We start from the raw sequence: 23398 nt of genomic DNA, 5'->3' as shown, positions 1-23398 counted from the left end.
AGCGCAGGCCTACCTCCTTTCCCCGGCATGGTCCAGGATGACCAGGTACATTACATTATTGAGCTGCTGGTGCACAAGATACAGACCCTCCCAGGTCTCCTGAAGCTTGCCCTGGGATACATGGATCAGTACCCACACCTTTTGACCCACCTGAGTAGGTCCTCTCACAAGCATTCTGGTCGTACTATTACTTTTGGTCGGCCCGTGTTCAAGTCATATTATCATGCATCAATGGTGCCAAGGCCTGCATCTTGTTACGGAAGCACACAACATACTCAATGACTGAAAATCCAAGGGTGGCCGAGTGTGGCCAAGTCTCTTTCCTAACCCTCTTTCACCGGAGCTAGAGACCCCCCCGAACACATCACTCGTACAGGAACTCAAAAGGGTGAGGACCCTGTTCAGGCCTGTGTTACCTCCCATTAGACAAACAGCAGGTGTGGGAGGTACCACTTCCAGCCGTGCCTGTAGGAATCAACCAACATCTAAAGTATCTGCTTCATGGTGTCATTGAACAGTTCACACAAGCCATTAGTCTGTGGGTGGTACGGACTAGTCACCAGATGTTGCACCTGTATGTGCTTACAGAGAGACTCCATTAGCTGTGACATGAACTGGGTCCCCCGATTGGTAAGCATTTCCAGGGGAAAACCCACTTGGCAAGAAATCTCCAGGAGGGCGGTGGTTACCTTGTCGGGCCAAAAGGACAAGGCTAGTTTCTGGGTGGCATGGTCTTCCACAGTCAGTACGTAGCGTTTCCAGGAAATGCTGGGAATGGCTATTAGTCCAACCAAATCCACAGCCGCCCTCCTGAAAGTCTCTTCAATAATGGGCAGTTACCAGTGGGACACTGTCCCGCCTTCCCCACCCTCTGATTGGTATCGCACCAATAGCAGTAGGCAACCACATCTGCCCCCTTCTTTGGCCAATAGAAATGCTGGGCTAGCCTGATCTTTGTCTTAGTGATCCCTAGCTGTCCAGCCATCAGAATCTCATGTGCAATCTTGATTTGCAACTTGGGTACCACCATCTGTCCCTGGACCACACCTGGCAGCAGTCCTTGGTCCCAGACCACCCACTCGAGGTCGGAGCCTGAGGGAGGCTGTGCCGCCTGCTCCTTAAGAGCTGTTGTCGATTTCCAGCGCTTCCTGAAACCCAACTGGACGTGGCTAGAATAGACAAGACCACATCCTCTGTCAGTTCCCCGGGATCCGTCTCCTGGCCTCCATCTGCCCTGGCAGCCACTTGGTTGAAAGGGGGGAATCAGTCAGACCCCCAGCGTTACAACTATGCATGGGAGCAGCCATGGCAACAATGGGTAGTGCTTGCTTCTCCTCGGTTTCCAAACAAGTCACGGGTCCAGACTGACTAACCTGGCACTGACATCCTGGTTGTGGAGGAACCCTGCAATGGAGGCCTTACCTGGGAGCCCCATCTCTCCTGAGAGAGCCCTACCTCTCTTGGGCAGCCCTGCCCTCAATTGCATGATCCCCATCTGCAACTGTCTGTGACAACCTCATTGGACAACTGGTTCCAGCATACTGGCTGACCACACTCTAAGGCATTATTACAGCTTGTTTGATACCCCCCACCCCATCGAGGGGAGAGGGACACCGTACATCACCCACTCCCACCAGAAGGCATGTTAATCACACTGACATCAACAGGGGTGGACATTACGTTGTCACGAGGATCAGTGGCCACATACTGGGACACTAGCTGCCCCAAAACACCTGTGGGAATATTCGAGGTTACCGCCACCTCCCGCCCTCCCCTCCCTGTGCCCCAGTCCAAATACACCTTCGCGACGGGCAGCGCCGGCTTGATGCCTTCAATTCCGGAGACAAGGGTTTTCCTGGCTACCAAGTCCTGTGGTGACAGCAGCTCAGGCCACACAAGGGGTCATTTTAGCGCTGGTGTCCTATAGTCATATGGCCATGGGCTGAAGGTTATCAAGGGACCTCCCACCACTCCAACCCACACACAAAACAGTGGACAGTGTCTGGGATGGGCCCTTCTGACGCTAGGGACACATGCCTTTATAGTATCCCAGCTGTTTGCAGAGATGACAGTCAGAGTTCCCCCGACATGGAGAGAGAAGTATGGGAAGATGCTTCCTTGGGCTTGGGGGCAGTGAAGGCAGAAACCACGTTAGTTTTACTTCCTCTCCAGCCGGCAGGTTTCTTGGCTTCTGGAGTCCTGTTGTTGGAGTACTCGTTGGCAAGTGTCGCTGTTGCAGAGCCCCCTTTTGGCTTCTGGTCACGGACATACTGCTGGAGGTCCTCCGGTTAATTCCAAAAAAACTGCTCAGTCGCAATGGGCTCCTTCAGCTGTTGGACGGTCGTAAGCTCCAATCCCGTGATCCATTGATCGACTGCTCTCAGTAGGGCGCGCATGTGATAATAATAATACATTTTATTTCTATAGCGCTGACATATTCCGCAGCACTTTACATTTCAGAGGGGATTTGTACAGACAATATACATTACAGCATAACAATAATCACATAGATCATAACAGATACCAAGAGGAATGAGGGCCCTGCTCACAAGCTTACAATCTATGAGGAAAAAAGGGGAGACACGAAAGGTGGGTGGTAACAGTTGCCCTGATTGTATGGACCAGCCATAATGTTAAGTGTGCAACAGTACGGATGCAGAGGGCTAATGGATGCATAAAGCATGTGGGAACATGATGCGGGGAACCTGGTTATGGTAAAAAACTTTTAGCTGTGCCACACAGGGATAGATGAGGTTAATGTGTTGAGGCGATAGGCCAGTCTGAATAAATGCGTTTTCAGGGCACGCTTAAAATTGTGGGGATTGGGGACTAATCGTATTGACCTGGGAAGTGCATTCCAAAGAATTGGCGCAGCACGTGTATAGTCTTGAAGACGGGAGTGGGAGGTTCCGATTATTGAGGATGCTAACCTCAGGTCATCAGCAGAACGGAGGGCGCGGGTAGGATGGTATACTGAAACAAGGGAGATGTAGGGTGGTGCTGAGCCATGGAGTGTTTTGTGGGTGAGGGTAATAAGTTTGTACTGGATTCTGGAGTGGATGGGTAGCCAGTGTAATGACTGGCACAAGGTAGAGGCATCGGTGTAACGATTGATGAGGAATATGATCCTGGCTGCAGCATTCAAGACAGATTGGAGGGGGGAGAGTTTGGTAAGAGGGAGACCGGTTAGAAGGGAGTTACAATAGTCGAGACGAGATTGAATAAGAGAAACAGTCAGAGATTTTGCAGAGTCAAAAGTAAGAAAAGGTCGAATTCTAGAAATGTTTTTGAGGTGCAGATAACAAGAGCGAGCCAGTGATCGGATGTGGGGGGCAAAGGAAAGCTCGGAATCAAGTATGACCCCAAGACAGCGGGCATGTTGCTGGGGAGTAATAGTAGAACCACACACGGAAATGGCAATGTCTGGTATAGGTACATTAGTAGCGGGAGGAAACACAAGGAGTTCAGACTTTGACAGGTTCAGTTTCAGATATAGTGAGGACATGATGTTAGACACAGCGTTTAGACAACTGCCGGTGTTTTCTAGAAAGGCTGACGTGATGTCAGGAGAAGAAGCGTATAATTGGGTGTCGTCAGCATAGAGATGGTACTGGAAACCAAATCTTCTGATTGTTTGACAAATAGGGGCAGTGTACAAAGAGAAGAGGAGGGGGCCTAGAACCGATCCTTGAGGGACCCCAACAGTAAGGGGAAGGTGAGAGGAGGAACCGGCGAAAGATACAGTAAAGGAGCGGTCAGAGAGATAGGAGAACCAGGAGAGAACGGTGTCCTTGAGGCCAATGGAACGGAGCATAGTGAGGAGGAGCTGATGATCCACAGTGTCGAATGCTGCAGAGAGATCCAAGAGAATAAGCATGGAGTAAGGACCATTTGATTTAGCTGTTAGTAGATCATTAGAGACTTTAGTGAGGGCAGTTTCAGTAGAATGTAAAGAGCGGAAACAGGATTGGAGAGGGTCGAGAAGAGAGTTATCAAAGAGATAGCGGGTAAGATGGGAGTGGACCAGGCGTTCCAGGAGTTTAGAGATGAAGGGAAGATTAGAGATAGGTCTATAGTTAGCGGCACAGTTTTGGTCGAGGGATTTTTTTTTAAGTAGTGGATGTATGATGGCATGCTTAAATGAGGAGGGAAAGATACCAGAAGAGAGAGAGGTTAAATATTTTAGTTAGGTGAGGGGTGACAGCAGGGGAAAGGGTCTGGAGTAGATGTGACAGAAATGGGTACCTGGTGCAAGTGGTTGGGCGAGAAGATGCAAGGAGCCTGCTTACTTCTTCTGTGACTGGTTCAAAATCAGAGAGTGAGCTAGATGCAGTGGGGGAGGCAGGACAGTGCATGGTATGAGGTGACTGGGAGATAATTTCCTGTCGGATCTGGTCAATCTTTTCTTTGAAGTAATTGGCCAGATCGTCAGCTCGAAGCTCCGTGGTTGGGGCCTACACTCTTGGGTTGAGTAGAGAATGAAAAGTGTCAAAGACGTTTCGGGTTATTGGACAGTGAGGTGATGAGGGTGGTGAAATAGGTTTGTTTGGAGAGGTGAAGGGCAGTGTTGTATGTTCGAAGCATAAACTTATAATGGATGAAATCTTCGGGTAGGTTGGATTTTCTCCACAGACGTTCAGCGCACCTGGAGCACCGCTGCAGGAAACGTGTTTGCAGGGTGTGCCAGGGTTGTCACCGTCTGTGTTGTGGTGTTCTATTTATAGGGGGTGCAAATTCATCCAGGGCAGTTTGAAGTGTTTCATTGTAATGCTTCAATGCAGAATCAGGACATGAGAGGGAGGAGATAGGGGCCAGTGAAGACAGCAAGTTCTTCATAAGTTTCTGGGTGTTAATGGCCTGTATGTTTCTATAAGTATGGACAGTGGGGGTGACCTGAGCAGCCTGGCAGTTCTTGATAGAGAATGAAAGAAGGTTGTGGTCAGAGAGCGGGAGAGGGGAGTTTACAAAATCATCCACTGCACAAAGCCGAGAGAAGACCAAGTCGAGGGAGTTCCCATCTTCATGTGTTGGAGAATTAGTAAGCTGCAAAAGGCCAAACGAGGTTAGAGATAAAAGGTGAGTAGCAGATGGGGAGAGGGGAAGAGCAATGGGGATGTTGAAATCGCCCAAGATGAGGGTAGGGATGTCACAGGAGAGAAAATGTAGAAGCCAAGTGGCAAAATGATCCAGGAACTGATGGGGAGGGGCCGGGAGGACGATACACCACCGCCACTCGCATGGAGAAGGGGGTGTAGAGTCTGACGGCATGGACCTCAAAAGAAGGAAAGACAAGTGAGGGTACTTGAGGGATAACCTGAAAGGTACATTTTGATGATAGGAGCAGACCAACGCCTCCACCTGCTCTATTGTCTGATCTTGGGGTATGAGAGAAGTGTAGCCCCCCATATGAAAGAGCAGCAGCAGCGGTAGTGTCTGACTGCTGGATCCAGGTTTCAGTAAGAGCCAGGAGGTTAAGAGAATTAGAAAGGAAGAAGTCATGAGTGAAGGAGTTTGTTACACACTGAGCGAGAATTCCAAAGGGCACAATTAAGAGAGACAGGAGGCATGCAGGGAATATTAATAAGATTAGAGGGGTTTCTGAGTGTAGCAGTTGGGGGGCTTGACTTCCTATAACATGAGGGATTTTTTTTTTTTTTTTTTTTGCTCCTGGGCTGGTGGGAGGAAAATGTCGTTTTTGGTGAGCAGGTTGATGTGGCGGAGGACAAAATAGTGCTATGGCTCCGCTACATCGACGACGTATTTGTTATTTGGAGAGGTAATGAGAACAGTTTTAGAACCTTTGTGAAAGATCTTAATATAAATGATATTGGTCTTAGCTTCACGTGTGAGGCTAGTGCGAATAGACTACCCTTTCTGGACATAGTCATTAAGAGGGGAGAAAATGGCCGTATAATAACTGAAACATACAGGAAACCTACCTCTACGAACTCCCTTTTAAGATGGGAATCCAGTCACCCAGTCCCCTTGAAAAAAGGTATTCCTAAAGGCCAGTACCTACGCATGAAAAGGAATTGTACTGATCAGAGAGACTTTAAGAGACAAGCAGATGACCTTAGATCCCGTTTTCATGAACGAGGATACCCAGATGACATTCTTAAAGGGGCTTATAAATCTACGGTAGAGAAGGAAAGAAAAGAACTACTTACACCTAAACAGCAAACCAATGAAGACAATATCATAAGGTTCATCACCACCTTTTCCAATGGGGCAAATGAGCTAAGAGCCATTTTGAACCGACATTGGCCAATACTATGTATGGACAAAGATCTTGGAGGCTTGATCTCGGACAATCCACAAATTACATTTAGGAGAGGCCGCTCCTTGAGGGATAGGTTGGTCCGCAGCCATTATACCCAGAAAACCTCATACAGCCCAACATGGCTAGGTACACAGCCGAAAGGCTGTTACAGATGTGGTAGCTGTAAATATTGTAACTCTATTCAACAGAGTAAAGAATTTCAGAGCAATGTCACAGGAAAGATCTACCCTATTGGTCAATTCATTAACTGCAGATCAATAGGAGTGGTATATAGAATCACCTGTAGCTGTGGCCTTGAATACATTGGCAAGACCAAGAGGGAGTTGAGGGTGAGGGTAGGTGAACACCATAGAGATATAATTCTTAAACGAGATACACCAGTAGCCACCCATGTCAACCAAAGACATAAGGGTGACGTGAAGGCGGTCAGTTTCATGGGCATAGAAAAGGTCCCCCAAAATCCAAGAGGAGGTGATTGGGATAAACGCATACTCCAAAGAGAAACATATTGGATTTTCTCATTACAATCTGTATATCCCAAAGGACTGAATGAGACACTTTCCTTTTCTTCCTTCTTGTAGGGAGTTTTGATAGGGCTTTCTAGTTCAGGGAGAGCCGACGACGAGTGGGGGCGCCATTTGCGCAGGAATTTAGGGTGCCAACCTCCGCGTGAGGTAGGGAACAGCTAGTTAGGGACATATAGGGCCAGATCTAGTGGGCACCCTTTCTATAATTCCTACAGATACATGGAGGTTGGTGGTATCCCCTTTGTATGCATGCAACGAAAATAATTGAATAATTTCCACATTATACATAATTTGTAGTTGGTATCCTGACTCTTCTTTTTTTCTGTTTCTTTTCCTATGATGGGGTGTAAAGAATTTGTGGTTATTCACAAGATAATCCCTGACAATGTCCATAATATGGGTGTTGGCGTTCTGTACTGATTCATAACGCCTATGCAATCATAAAATAATAATTCGGATCCCGTATAAATAATGATAAGGGGACGCATTTAACATTTATGATTGAGTAAATGAAGCCGCACTATTAGATTGTTGCAACAAAATAAAGTGAGTGGCTCCTAATGATACGTGATGGTCAGGTGACTGCTTAGACCAATCACGCAATATTTTGATATGCAGACCGACAGGCCCGGTTACGCCCAGGAAGTGGGGCAAGGTATGGTCGGTTCTTGTCTCAACATGACGCGCGGCGCCTGTTTAGGAAAACCCAGGAAGTGGGGCAAGTTGCCTGAGCAGATGCCGGCGTCATGCGCAAACCGGAAGTACTGAACGGGGCAACCGGAAACGGCAATAAGCCGCGGTATGCCGCGAATTATAAAAGGCAGCTATTTCACAACGGGCGTGCTATGCGCCAGAAGAAGATGTCATAATACCCCTGATGAGTCAGACATTGATGAAACGCGTTGGGTGACTATTCTGGAGATCGGGTCACGATCTTGAGGTTTTCAGATGGACCTTACCTGATCATCCGTTCGTTATAGAAGCGTTTAAAGATAAGTACAGCGGTCTCAGTTTCCATAGTGGTATTATAAATGGATACAATTTGCTGATGAGGTGATTTTATGCCTATGCATTTGACGGATGCTGTACATTTGTTGTGCTATTTGTATACGGGCTGGATACATGTCTTTTAAGTAATAATTCTGATGACATAAAGGCCGGTTGGCACAGAATCACGCATATATAAGGCCCATATGGTCGGAGAGTCCAGTTTTTAAAATACCTGGACAAGAAATACGATTATGTTAAGGGCTATATGGTACCTCATAAAGTACAAAACGGTTTGTTTTTAATAGAGCACTGCACAATTGCACTTTAGCACATGTTTGTTTAGATTTGATGTAGGTTTTTAAAGAATCATTAAAGGTTATGTTTTATTGTTTATGATATACCAATTTGCTACCTCTAAATATCTGACATTGGTTTGAGACACCCCCGCTATATAATTTGTATTGGTTGGACATGGCAGGATTCCTTGTTACAGGAATAGACACCAATCAGTGGATTAATGAAGCGAAAGACGTATTTTCAGATGGTACCTTTACACAAAAAAAGTATATACCCTCTTTCAGTGCTGCTTTTAAAGAGTTGACCAAGGTTTATAAAGAACAAGTTACTTCATGGTGGGAGGTACAGAGCTTGGAAAGTTATATAAAAGCAGGAATAGTTCCCCGCCATCTTAGAATATCAATTAACTTTGGTTATAGATATAAGAATACAACACTTTTGGCCAAATTAAAGAAGCAACTGATAGTTCATTGAAACTTATGAAAATACTTCTTGAGGAGGAGAAGTGTATGTTAAATAATAATAACGAACGTCTGAGAGATCAGATAGAGGTCACGAAGAAATTTTCTGCAGAGGCCGAGTTTACGGTGAAAGAATCTAGTCTACAAAACATTATAGAAAAATTTCAATATCATCTTAAAGAAAGGAAACATAAATATTTCATTCGGGATTTACAAGAATTCAGGGATAATAAAGCATATTCAGTATATTACGGAAAAACTAATAGACCGCAGGAGACAGATATATCATCTTCAGAGGCTGAGTTTTCTGATTCAGAAACGAGATACAAACCCGGAAGAGGGAGAGTAAGGGGAAGGGGGGGTCTACGTGCGGGGAGAGGATCAGGTCGAGGTTCCCCACAGAGGGATCATTTTTTAGACACAAGCTACCCATTAAGAAACAGGTTCAACGGCAGGAACCCCGTATAGACAATCATATAATTAACCTTTCCTCGAAATCCCTCAGTAAAGAACAGATGGCGGTTCTTAGTAAGGGGATGTCTTTTGTCCCAACATCGGATCTTGAATGTTTTGAAACGATTAAGGATTTACAGCTCTTCATCCGTAAACTTAAGTGGAAAAAACATTATATAAATATGGATAAAAAAAGCTGCACTGAATTGGGTATAGAGGGAGACCTACTTAATGATGTGAGATTTTTGTTCAATTTGGGGGATATGAATCCCAATGATTTGGGTGAGGGACCATTCACACAATTAAAAAATAAGAGTAAACAAATGCCACCTATAAGTATTGATATAGGGGCCCTTGATATATTTGCCAACTTGGTATCTAGAGATATCAAGGAATTGGATAATGGGAAAAAAAGACGATTCCATAACCTTACCAAGTCTGAGATGGATGGGCTTCTGGAGCTGGAGAGAGACAATACTATAATAGTGAAACCCGCAGATAAAGGGGGGAATATAGTATTGATGGATGTAGCACAATATAAAACTATGTGCTACTCATTATTAGATAGATCTATGGGGTATGAAAGAATGGAACATAACCCCACAAACACTTTTTTGAATGATCTTAAGAAGTTGGTGAATGGGGCCCTTCAGGCAAAACTCATTGATAAAAATGAGAAAGATTTTTTGATTCCACAACACCCGACGGTGGCAACATTCTATGCTCTGCCTAAAATTCATAAAGGCCTTTCGCCCTTGAAAGGCCGACCGATTATATCGGGTATAGGAAGTCTAACCCAAAATCTGGGTATATATGTAGACAAAATTTTAAGACCATTTGTTACATCACTTAGTTCCTATACAAGGGATACCACTGACCTTTTATTGAAACTCGACCACATCGAATTGGACACCGATATGATATTGGGTTCAATAGATGTAGAAGCCTTGTACTCATCCATTCCCCATGATAAAGGTCTAATGGCTGCGGACTATTTCCTAAAGACAAGGGGCGTCCAATGTACGAGACATAACTTGTTTGTTATGCAAGCCTTGGAATTCTGTCTCACGAAAAATTTTTTTCTTTTTGATGGCAGGTTCTTCCATCAGCTCAGGGGCACTGCGATGGGCAATCCCTGTGCGCCATCGTACGCAAATTTGCTCCTGGGCTGGTGGGAGGAAAATGTCGTTTTTGGTGAGCAGGTTGATGTGGCGGAGGACAAAATAGTGCTATGGCTCCGCTACATCGACGACGTATTTGTTATTTGGAGAGGTAATGAGAACAGTTTTAGAACCTTTGTGAAAGATCTTAATATAAATGATATTGGTCTTAGCTTCACGTGTGAGGCTAGTGCGAATAGACTACCCTTTCTGGACATAGTCATTAAGAGGGGAGAAAATGGCCGTATAATAACTGAAACATACAGGAAACCTACCTCTACGAACTCCCTTTTAAGATGGGAATCCAGTCACCCAGTCCCCTTGAAAAAAGGTATTCCTAAAGGCCAGTACCTACGCATGAAAAGGAATTGTACTGATCAGAGAGACTTTAAGAGACAAGCAGATGACCTTAGATCCCGTTTTCATGAACGAGGATACCCAGATGACATTCTTAAAGGGGCTTATAAATCTACGGTAGAGAAGGAAAGAAAAGAACTACTTATACCTAAACAGCAAACCAATGAAGACAATATCATAAGGTTCATCACCACCTTTTCCAATGGGGCAAATGAGCTAAGAGCCATTTTGAACCGACATTGGCCAATACTATGTATGGACAAAGATCTTGGAGGCTTGATCTCGGACAATCCACAAATTACATTTAGGAGAGGCCGCTCCTTGAGGGATAGGTTGGTCCGCAGCCATTATACCCAGAAAACCTCATACAGCCCAACATGGCTAGGTACACAGCCGAAAGGCTGTTACAGATGTGGTAGCTGTAAATATTGTAACTCTATTCAACAGAGTAAAGAATTTCAGAGCAATGTCACAGGAAAGATCTACCGTATTGGTCAATTCATTAACTGCAGATCAATAGGAGTGGTATATAAAATCACCTGTAGCTGTGGCCTTGAATACATTGGCAAGACCAAGAGGGAGTTGAGGGTGAGGGTAGGTGAACACCATAGAGATATAATTCTTAAACGAGATACACCGGTAGCCACCCATGTCAACCAAAGACATAAGGGTGACGTGAAGGCGGTCAGTTTCATGGGCATAGAAAAGGTCCCCCAAAATCCAAGAGGAGGTGATTGGGATAAACGCATACTCCAAAGAGAAACATATTGGATTTTCTCATTACAATCTGTATATCCCAAAGGACTGAATGAGACACTTTCCTTTTCTTCCTTCTTGTAGGGAGTTTTGATAGGGCTTTCTAGTTCAGGGAGAGCCGACGACGAGTGGGGGCGCCATTTGCGCAGGAATTTAGGGTGCCAACCTCCGCGTGAGGTAGGGAACAGCTAGTTAGGGACATATAGGGCCAGATCTAGTGGGCACCCTTTCTATAATTCCTACAGATACATGGAGGTTGGTGGTATCCCCTTTGTATGCATGCAACGAAAATAATTGAATAATTTCCACATTATACATAATTTGTAGTTGGTATCCTGACTCTTCTTCTTTTTTTCTGTTTCTTTTCCTATGATGGGGTGTAAAGAATTTGTGGTTATTCACAAGATAATCCCTGACAATGTCCATAATATGGGTGTTGGCGTTCTGTACTGATTCATAACGCCTATGCAATCATAAAATAATAATTCGGATCCCGTATAAATAATGATAAGGGGACGCATTTAACATTTATGATTGAGTAAATGAAGCCGCACTATTAGATTGTTGCAACAAAATAAAGTGAGTGGCTCCTAATGATACGTGATGGTCAGGTGACTGCTTAGACCAATCACGCAATATTTTGATATGCAGACCGACAGGCCCGGTTACGCCCAGGAAGTGGGGCAAGGTATGGTCGGTTCTTGTCTCAACATGACGCGCGGCGCCTGTTTAGGAAAACCCAGGAAGTGGGGCAAGTTGCCTGAGCAGATGCCGGCGTCATGCGCAAACCGGAAGTACTGAACGGGGCAACCGGAAACGGCAATAAGCCGCGGTATGCCGCGAATTATAAAAGGCAGCTATTTCACAACGGGCGTGCTATGCGCCAGAAGAAGATGTCATAATACCCCTGATGAGTCAGACATTGATGAAACGCGTTGGGTGACTATTCTGGAGATCGGGTCACGATCTTGAGGTTTTCAGATGGACCTTACCTGATCATCCGTTCGTTATAGAAGCGTTTAAAGATAAGTACAGCGGTCTCAGTTTCCATAGTGGTATTATAAATGGATACAATTTGCTGATGAGGTGATTTTATGCCTATGCATTTGACGGATGCTGTACATTTGTTGTGCTATTTGTATACGGGCTGGATACATGTCTTTTAAGTAATAATTCTGATGACATAAAGGCCGGTTGGCACAGAATCACGCATATATAAGGCCCATATGGTCGGAGAGTCCAGTTTTTAAAATACCTGGACAAGAAATACGATTATGTTAAGGGCTATATGGTACCTCATAAAGTACAAAACGGTTTGTTTTTAATAGAGCACTGCACAATTGCACTTTAGCACATGTTTGTTTAGATTTGATGTAGGTTTTTAAAGAATCATTAAAGGTTATGTTTTATTGTTTATGATATACCAATTTGCTACCTCTATAACATGAGGGACCAGGGTTGGGAGCAATGTCTCCTGCGACTAGGAGAAGGATAGAAAGAGTGAGCAGATGGTTAAGTGATTTGTGGGAGCGTCTCTGATGTTGAATGGTGGGACTGAATGGATCTGTGCAATTTAGCAAAGCGAAAAGAGCGTGAGTGCTATACATAGGAGAGGAAAGAAGTGAGGGGCCAATATGGATGGAGTGTAGAGAGTTAATGCCAGGGCGGTGAATGTGTATAAATGCAGCAGCCAGGATATAAATTATACAAATGCATATGGTAAATATTTGGGGTTGCCCAAATGTACAGGGAAGAGATTTATTTATGTCTTACCTGTCTCCTGCCCTGTCTAACTGCCATGTTATAACTGCCAGCGTACTTAGATACATGTACTTTGATTACATGTACATAAATGCCACCCCTGCATAAATGCTTTCCCCAGGCTAGCTCTGAATTTATAGAAGGCCACTTCTAAGATCTTCCTTTTTTTTTTCCTCTCTCCTTACTCGTTAGCAATCAATCAAACTAAGTTAGGACAGCAGGACACAATAAATGTATTTAGCAGATAAACAAGTGTCCAGGCCTACATGGATCATGAACCACTTTGAAAAGTTACTTGACCTCAATAGCATAAGGGGACAAGCAGGGTGAGTTGAAATAAGTATATACCATTATATATGCTGCAAAGATGAATGATAGAGGTTGAACACATGCAGGATTCAGTGAAGTTGCTTGAAAGAGTTAAGTACCATAATATATGCTGCAAATGAATGATAGAGGTTGATCGGCCCACCTGTCTGCAGGACCCTGCTGCATGCTCTGGCGCTTCTTCCGGTACATCTCTGCTTGACCAGAGCCTGCTTTTTGTCCTCATAGCTCAGGGTGGTCTCGCTGGGCAGGTACCCAAAGATTTCCAGAACCCTACCTTGGCAAGGGGTTAAGAACTGGACTCATTGGTCCTCAGGCAGATGGACACTTGATGGCAAGTTTTTTTCAAATGCTATCAATACCAAGTCCCCTCCTTTGTCCAGCAGGGGGAAGTCCTCCGCCTGTAGCTTTGGGACCTGGATCCCAGACTTGTGACTGGCTGGGGTCTGCAGCTGAAGCACGTGTTACTAGTGCTTGCACTCCCGCTGCCTCGCGACATTCTGCTGCTAGGAGGGTCTCGTTGGAGGCCTTGTCTCCTTCCTCGAGTCTGGTCAGGGCAGCTTGCAGGAGTGTACCCGACCCTGTCTGACTAGAGGAACGGCCAGGTGGTGAGTGATCCACTGCAGGACTGACCGCCAGTAACTGGCTCCTAGGGGAGCCTGGGCTGGACTCGCTATGATTGAGCAACATAGTCTTTCACTTCCTCCCCACCGTCTGTAGCATTGTGCATCTCTGGCTCGGCCCCTGGCCAACCTTGCATTGTTTGGTCACTGACACAGACTTGATGCACCCACACCTTACAGAATTTGTACTAGGACTATCTAAAGGCCCCGTCACACATAACGATGTCCCAGCGATACCACCAACGATCCGACATGATGGGATCGTTGGGACATTAGGCTGATTGCTGGTGAGCTGTCACAAGACAGCCCTTCCAGCAATCAGGACCAGCGACGCTGGTTTCTAATGTAAACATTGGGTATCCAGGAGCCGCGCGGCTCCTGGATACCCGCTGTTTACCTTAGAAACCGGCGTACACGTTGGTTTCCAAGGTAAATATTGGGTATCTAAGAGCCGCGCGACTCCTGGATACCCGCTGTTTACATTAGAAACCAGCGTCCGGCATCGCTGATCTCTCGCTGCCACATGCAGCGATGCATGCTGGCCAGTGGGAGACCAGCGATTGAAAAACGGCCCAGGCCGATCGAGCACGATCAGCGATAACCGGCAGGGGGCCGGGTCACTGATCCCATCACACACAGCGATCTCACTGTGGCGTCACAAAATCAGCGATCTCACTAGCGAGATCGCTGTGTGACGGGGCCTTAATCCTGAGCTGTTAAGACCTCAGAGGGAAAAAGCTGCTGCTGGTAGTCTTTAGGGTCTGGGAGTATGTGCCCCACACTCACAATTATCTTGACCCCATTGCGCTGCCACCACTTTGAAGGATGATACACGAGAGATCACGCAGAATCCCACTGCTACCACCATTTGTGAAGGATGACACCGGAGAGATCACTCAGAAACCTACCAATGTCACCACATGTGACGAACCCGCATCTTACCACCTGCCTGATGTCATTATGTCAGACCGATCATGTAATGCGGTCTCCCCACTATCACCAGCGTGACGCTCCGAACCCTCACGCAAGGTCAGCTTGGTACAGTTTTACACAGACAACCTCCCATCTACACAGGCCCAAGGAGTGAGAGGATGTTCCTCATTGGACAACTGGAGTGAGACCAGTTCCTCATTAGATACAAGCCCAGTCTGTTAATGAGATTATATCGGGTCAGAAACCAGCCACGGCAGCTTAAACCGAGAAACGGACGTGTGGATTCATGGAGCGAGATAAATGAGCGACCCAAGGTTAAATTATATTTTTAAATCGCCTTAAACACACACTAGACAAACTATATATACGATGGGTAGACTTATACAATGGTCAGATATGCAAATACAGACAGTGGGAGGATAAAAGATAGTTAGGTCCATATATATTTGGACAGAGACCGCATTTTTCTAATTTTGGTTCTAGACATTACCACAATGAATTTTAACAAAACAATTCAGATACAGTTGAAGTTCAGACTTTCAGCTTTCATTGGAGGGTCTCCACATTAACATTGGATGAAGGGTTTAGGAGTTTCAGCTCCTTAACATGTGCCACCCTGTTTTTAAAGGGACCAAAAGTAATTGGACAATGGACTCCAAGGCTATTTCATGGACAGGTGTGGGTAATCCCTTCGTTATGTCATTCTCAATTAAGCAGATAAAAGGCCTGGAGTTGATCTGAGGTGTGGTGCTTGCATTTGGAAGGTTTTGCTGTGAAGGAAACATGTGGTCAAAGGAGCTCTCCATGCAGGTGAAACAAGCCATCCTTAAGCTGCAAAAACAGAAAAAACCCATCCGAGAAATTGCTACAACATTAGGAGTGGCAAAATCTACAGTTTGGTACATCCTGAGAAAGAAGGAAAGCACTGGTGAACTCATCAATGCAAAAAGACCTGGGCGCCCATGGAAGACAATAGTGGTGGATGATCGCAGAATAATCTCCATGGTGAAGAGAAACCCCTTCACAACAGCCAACCAAGTGAACAACACTCTCCAGGAGGTAGGCTTATCAATATCCAAATCTACCATAAAGCAAATTTATGGACTTCCATGCACTGCTTGACAAAATACAGGATTCCAATTATGGTGAAAGATTAATCATTTATTCCCAACGTGTTTCGAAGTAAGAACTACTTCCTCAGGGGATGACAGGGGATATCATGACTGTGGAGACCTGTGTCTTGTCCTAAGCAGTGCCTTCACCCCCCCTTCCCACCAATCCCGTAAAGAATACACAGTCAGACCTAGATGGGTTGAACAGGTCGGTCACAGTTTATTAATTATCTAAGCAAAGAAGGGCAATTACATTTCGCAACAGGAGGCTCATGGCTGAGATCCTGTCCGCGATTGACAGATTTGGCCAATGAGCGGTCACGAACCTTTGCCCTCCTCTACTTCTTCCGCCACGGAGGATCCTGTGTATGACCTACACAGGACTCTAACCCCCACCCATCAACATCAGGGCCTGTTCAACTCCATCTTGCAAACCGGACAAAAATATATGGAGGCCAATGTCCGTAAGGTGAACGTCGTCCGATCTTAATAATCCCGTGTTGCTTCCTTCCAGCTGGTGATGACGAACCACAATACCACATTTTTCCCCTCACAAATTTGGCCATCCGCGCATTGAACTTTTTTCTTACTCGCTCTATGGCTTTTTCATCTCTTGCACCCCGCCAGACGGCTCGTGGCATCATTTGTGACCACACCAATACCATATTCGTGAATAAACAGGTAAAACATTCGATGTCTGTTGTCATCCATTTGTAAAGATCAGCGATTTTACACTTGCCAAGATCATTGCCCCCAACGTGTTAACACCATTATCACCGGGCGCTTCACCCTCCTGGAGATGACAACCATCTCTTGGAACACATGTTGCTATTGGAGGCCTCTTATTCCTCTCCAGTTGACTTCTAGACCCGGGAAGCCCAGACTCTTTCCACCAGGCCGTAGCTCGGCCCTCTTTGCTGCCCAATAGACATATGAATGTCCCAAAACCCAAACTTCCACTTCTGTAAGAGATAAAATGTGTTATTTCAACAAATCAGGTCTTATGTATCTAGCAAAGCATGCCGAATTCCATCGGCCCATTCTCTGCACCTCGGCCTCCGATACTCCCTGCCCTAGCTGCTTCTGTGGCTGCCCCGATTTGGAAAGAATGCGTCCCTTATTTCTTTGGATTAGCGCCGGATTTTTCTAAGCATAACGTGAAAATTGCCTGAAATTAATATTTGCTAAGAGGGGACCCATCTGTATGAGAGAAAAAATCTGCTTTGTGCAGAGTGTCGCTGCATAGGACTATGTCCTCGTTAATTAAACCGCCTTCTGATGCGCTATTTCATCAAGGTAACAATTCGCTAATGTGCAGTGCACCGAAAAAGGCGATGGCAAAGGCTGCTGATATGAGGACCACCTCGTACTGCGATTTGCAGACTGATGGGGCTCTTAAAATAATGTCATGCAATAAACTCAGTAAAATGGGGCGGCAACATTCTTGGCTTGGTTGAAGCCCTTTCCACCCTTTGATGGCTTGCTTGATGAAAGAGTTTTGTTACATCGGCCCACCCCAATAGTTGAAAGAACGCTAATCCCGATAATTTCCATTGCGCCGCCGTACCCGACGCGCCTTCCATTAGCTGAACCAAAAATTCCGTCGTCACTTTACTTCTTGCTCGTTCGCATTTGTCTGCTGGCCTACCCTGAATTAATGAGCACCATTCTTCCCAAGCCTTACCATAGACCTGCCAGGTAGCCGGTGAAATTGAGGCGCAGATTAAGGGCATCAGTGATTGGCCACTGTGTCCCATAGGGATGGCGGACACTGAATGCCCGAAGGTTACGCCTTGGGAAGCTGGATTCTGAAGGCCTGCCAATCGGAAGATAAAAGTGGGTCAATGAGATTATCATCTATCTCCGCCACTACTGTGGCTCGGCCCCAGATATTGTTTTCCAAGCATAGCAGTGCTAACCGGCATAAAAGATCAAGTATGGGCAAAGATGCAGATGACATATGGTTCAAGCTCTTAGCGGTTGTCATATTTTTTGTTTGAAAGCGAATGTTCGAGTTTCTCAACTGCTTGGCCCATATCTCAACAGATGCAACTATTGAGAAAATTTCCAACAGGCTGGATGGTGCCCCCAGCTTGTTGTGGTCCATAACTCTGGCCAGTTGCTTTTTCACCATTGGTCATTGTAGATTGATGCAAAACCGTGTTTTTTCCTCCATCCTATTGCGAGCCCTACGTCTTTGCTTGACGTTTCGTTAGCCATGACACGTGTGATTGCAGGAAAGTTTTCCACACAACCAAGTCTGCTTTTAAAGAGCGAGTGAGCTTAATTCCATGGCCAGGCTGGGAAAAGCCCTTTGTTGGTAAAGATAATCTGCGAGAGAATGCTCCACCGACCGGCATTACGCGGCAGGCGAATGTCAGTAGGCCCAGCAAGGCCTGCATCTGCTGGAGGGTGACTTTAAGACCATCGCATTGGTGTCTATTTCGATGCCCAAGAAAGGCAGTACATTACATGGTTCGACTGTTTTTTCAGGTGATAACGGGACACCGAAATGACGTGCTATAAATTTAAATTTGGCTAGTAGGAAGGAGCAGAGTTTAGAATTTTTGGGACCGACGAACAAAAAATCGTTGCGGTAGTGAATCAGATAATTGCTGCCTGTCTCATAACGGACTACCCAATCTAGGAACGTACGGAGTAACTCGAAATAGTGACACGAAATGGAGCATCCCATCGGCAGATACATATCAAAATAATAGTACTGGTCCACCTTGCATACTAATAGGTGGTAACATCCAAGATGTACTCGTAAAAGGCGGAATGCTGAGTCGATGTCTGATTTTGCTAGCAGGGCGCCGGGCCCGGACTAATTCTACAGCCCTGTCAAAAGACGCATATGTTACCTAGCTAAAGATTTCTGGACCTAAGTGCATAGAGCTGCTCCCTTTTCTAGGCATAATAATCATCACCTGAGAATCGTAAAGTGCCCATAGACTTGGGTGACCGGTAACAATGAGCAGCGGCCTGGATTCTGTATATTATCATTTATATCGGTGTAGCCTATACTCAAGATCTGCTGGAGAAGCAGCTTCACGTCAGCTGAGGATTAGAAGCCAGTGTCTCTTGATGGGATATTAAGAACTCGACCATTTTCTCCAAAAATTATCATTTCTTTAAAGGGAATCTGTCACCCTATTTTTCGCCTGCCAGCACAGACATCAGGGGCTTCTCTACAGCATTCTGTAATGCATTCTGTAATGCTGTAGATAAGCCCCCGATGTTCCCTAAAAGATAAGAAAAAAAAGAGTTAAGGCCCCGTCACACACAGTGATCTCGCTAGCGAGATCGCTGTATGTGACGGGGATCAACGACCGGCCACCCTGCCGGATATCGCTGATCGTGCAGCATCGGCCTGGGCCGTTTTTCGATCGCTGGTCTCGCGCTAGCCAGCACGCATCGCTGCGTGTGGCAGCGAGAGACCAGAGATCAGGGATGCTGGTTTCTAATGTAAACATCGGGTATCCAGGCTCTTAGATACCCGACATTTACATTAGAAACCAGCGTCCAGCGTCGGTGATCCTGATCGCTGGGGCTGTCTGCGCCAGCTCACCACCGATCAGCCTAACGATGTCCCAGCGATCCCATCATGTCGGATCGTTGGTGGGATCACTGGGACATCGTTATGTGTAATGGGGGGTTTATATTATACTCACCGGGGCGGCGATCCGGCGCCTCCCTTCTTCTAACGGTGACGTCTTCTTCTTTGCTGCCTGTCGTGGCTCCTGCGCAGGCGCACTATCCTGTTGAGGGCAGAGCAGAATACTGCAGTGCGCAGGCGCCAGACCTCTCCCGGCACCTGCGCAGTGCAGGACTCTGCTCTGCCCTCAATAGGATAGTGCGCCTGCGCCGGAGCCACGGCAGGCAGCAAAGAAGAAGACGTCACCGTTAGAAGGGAGGCGCCGGACCGTGACACCCATTGGACCAAAACCGGACCTGGGACCTCCCCTGGGTGAGTATAATCCAACTATTTTTTCTTCTCTTTCAGGGTACATCGGGGGCTTATCTGCAGCATTACAGAATGCATTACAGAATGCTGGAGAGAAGCCCCTGATGTCAGTGCCGGCAGCTGATAGGAAAAAAAATAGGGTGACAGATTCCCTTTAAGTCACAGATTGGATTTTGCAGCAGGATTAGAAATGCTTTTCAATCACTCTGAGGTTGGAATGGGCTTTACCAGACGTTGTCCAGCTGACCCGTCACCAGCACGAGTATGAGAAGTGTCTGGAGGTCTCTCCCACACAGCATGGACACCAGAGGGTCCATGTACAGCCCCCCGAGCCGGGGCAGCCAACCAATACACAGACCCTCCCCAGCGAGCGACTAACACATCGCACACAAACCAGATGCGCACTAACCATATATGTAACTGCCATAGTGTATCATGTATATAGTGCTAGGGACATACATCATATATACAGCCATCACATTGTACACAGTGTATATAGCCACTGTAGTGCAGAGGACATACATCATATACAGTGCACAGAATATACATTATATATACAGCCATCACATTGTACACAGTGTATATAGCCACTGTAGTGCAGAGGACATACATCATATACAGTGCACAGAATATACATTATATATACAGCCATCATAGCGCACAGGATATACATTATATATACAGCCATCATAGCGCACAGAATATACATTATCTATACAGCCATCATAGCGCACAGGATATACATTATATATACAGCCATCATAGCGCACAGGATATACATTATATATACAGCCATCATAGCGCACAGGATATACATTATATATACAGCCATCATAGTGCACAGGATATACATTATATATACAGCCATCATAGTGCACAGGATATACATCATACATAGTGCTCCTTAGTGCAGAGGATATACATCATATATACAGCCAACATAGTTCCAGGGATATACATCATATATACAGCTGCCATAGTGCACAGGATACACAAGCAGCACTTCAGGAGCAGCCTGGGTAGTGAGGGATCACCTGCTTCCTCACCTCCAGCTGTGATCCTTTCCTCCGTCAGGACAGTGCGAGTAACAGAAAGGTTCAGTCTGAGAACAATGAGTCCCCTACATGAAGATGAACACTTCCAGCCACCATCACAAGCCCCTGTCTACTGTGGTCAACGCATTAGATCATGCCCAAAGGAGACAGAGCCACATGTTTTAAATAGAGTCTCTCCCCATCTAGGTAACGGGCCGGTAAAGCTTCTGCCTCATTTGAGTTTCTTTCATCGCAGGTCCCGCTTCACTAACCAGTGACCTTGCAGCACCATTTGGTTCATCTATAGTGTAGATCACACCACACAAGCCATGTGTGTACCCTTGTAGGCCACAGCCCCCAGTCTGCATCCCTCCACTTGTAAGTCACATCACAATAGTCAGTGATCCTCCTGTGCCTCGTGTCACCCCCTAGTGTAGATCACACTGTAAGAGCCACATCTCTACTCTTGTAGGTAACCCAACACTGGTCCACTTCTCGTGTGGGTGACACCACATCTGGTCAGTGACACTCCTGTGCCATTTGTGTACCCCCTTGTGTAGGTCACACCCTACCACACTGGTCTACGTCTGGTCAGTGACCCTCTTGTGCAGGTCTCACCCTACCGCACCGGTCCACATCTGGTCACTCACTCTCCTATGCTATCGGTGTCCCCTCTTGCGTAGGTCACACCCCTCACACCGGTCCATATCTGGTCAGTGACCCGTCTTGTGCCATCTGTGTCCCCTCTTGTGTAGGTCCCACCCCACAACAGTCCACATCTAGTCATTGACTCTTATGCTATCGGTGTCCCCCCTTGCCTAGGTCACACCCCACCACACCGGTCCACATCTGGTCAGTGACCCTTCTTGTGCAGGTCTCACCCCACTAGTCCGAGTCTCTCACCGTATAGTTCAGACTATGTCAATTATGTCCTCCTCAGAAAGGTCACAGTAGGGCAATTGTGTCCCTTCTCATGTAGGACACACCACTACACCACACTGGTCTGTATCCCTACTCCCGCAGGACACTCGTGAATTGTCTTCCCCGATTTGGGCTTCATAAATGGTTACAAGTCTTGTACAACTTGCGCCTCTATGTTTTCGGTTCTTCCTCATAGAGTCAGAGCCTTACATGTGGCTACGTGTTATAATCTAATCTTCAAATCTCGAGTGAGGTTACAGACGTTTTGGATGAAATTTTTGGAGATGCCCTGCTGTATGGGCAGCTCTCTTCCAGTGTGATAGGTCATGGGGCGACAGGATGGAGCACTCGACAGCTGGAGTGCAGCCTCTCCCCAGTGTGAATCCTCTGGTGACGTACAAGGTTGTGCTTCTTGTAGAAGCTTCCACCGCACACCGAGCATGTAAAAGGCCTCTGCCCGCTGTGGATGTTCTTATGCCGCTCCAGGTTGGGCTTCTGGGTAAAGCTATCGCCACACACATTGCACCGAAATGGGCGCTTGCCAGTGTGAATCTTCTGGTGCCGACTCAGGTATTTTCTACTATTGAAGCCTTTCCCACAGTCTGTACATTTGAACGGCCGCTCGCCCGGGACAGCGCTGTGACTTTTCTTATGTGCCTGCAGGTGAGGCTGAGCTATGAAGTTTCTTCGGCACTGATCGCAGGAGAATGGCTTTTCTCCATTTCCACAGCCACCATTCTGATGGGCGCGCTGATGCATGAGGAGATGCGAACGGCAAGCAAACCCTTTCCCGCAGTCCGGACAGCTGTGTGGTCTCTCTGCAGAGTGAACCAGTTCCTGATGCCGCAGAAGAGCCTTCCGATGGGCAAACCTCAGATGACACTGGTCACAAGAGAATGGGGTTTCGCCCGTGTGTCTGCGCCTGTGGGTCACCAGGTGCTGTTTACGACTAAAGCTCTTATCACAATCAGAACATGCAAAAGGCCTTTCTCCTGTGTGGATCCGGCAGTGCGTGATCAGGTCAGCCTTGCGGTTAAAGCTTTTGCCACAAAGGTCACAGGAGAAGGGCCTCTCTCCCGTGTGCAGCCGCTGATGAGTCTGATAGTTTCCTTTATGGTTAAACCCGATCCCACAATATTCACAGGAGAACAGCTTCTCCCCGGTGTGGATGCGTTTGTGTCCTACTAGATGGTGGCGGTAGTGGAAACGCTTGCCACATATCTCGCAGGGGTATGGGCGATCTCCTCGATGTGTGCGCTGGTGGCTGGTCAAGTGCGACTTCCGAATGAAGCTACGGTGGCAATCTGAACAGGGGTAGGGCCGATCCACAGACGTGCGATCGTTCTGCTGAAGAACCAGGCCATTCAGGTCTAGCCTCGGGACATGGGTATCGAATGGGAGACCGGGAGCCACCTGAAAATCATTACCTAGCACAGAGA

The 23398-nt window shown here is 46.5% G+C and overlaps 1 protein-coding gene across 1 annotated transcript in view; it reads right to left on the bottom strand.

Moving 5' to 3' along the window:
* Positions 1 to 20415: 20415 nt before the first annotated feature.
* Positions 20416 to 23398, bottom strand: part of LOC141054855 (uncharacterized) — a 58171-nt gene continuing 55188 nt past the window's right edge. Inside the window, exon 5 of the mRNA XM_073551728.1 lies at positions 20416 to 23386. Coding sequence (XP_073407829.1) covers positions 22284 to 23386 — 1103 coding nt within the window. The 3' untranslated portion in view covers positions 20416 to 22283. The remainder of the gene's footprint in view (positions 23387 to 23398) is intronic.

This window comes from Dendrobates tinctorius, unplaced genomic scaffold (assembly GCF_039654945.1).
Source record: "Dendrobates tinctorius isolate UK_male_01 unplaced genomic scaffold, ASM3965494v1 ptg000179l, whole genome shotgun sequence".
Lineage (NCBI taxonomy): Eukaryota > Metazoa > Chordata > Amphibia > Anura > Dendrobatidae > Dendrobates > Dendrobates tinctorius.
The sequence above is the reverse complement of the archived record's forward strand: the minus strand, read 5'-3'. Positions and strand labels throughout refer to the sequence as shown.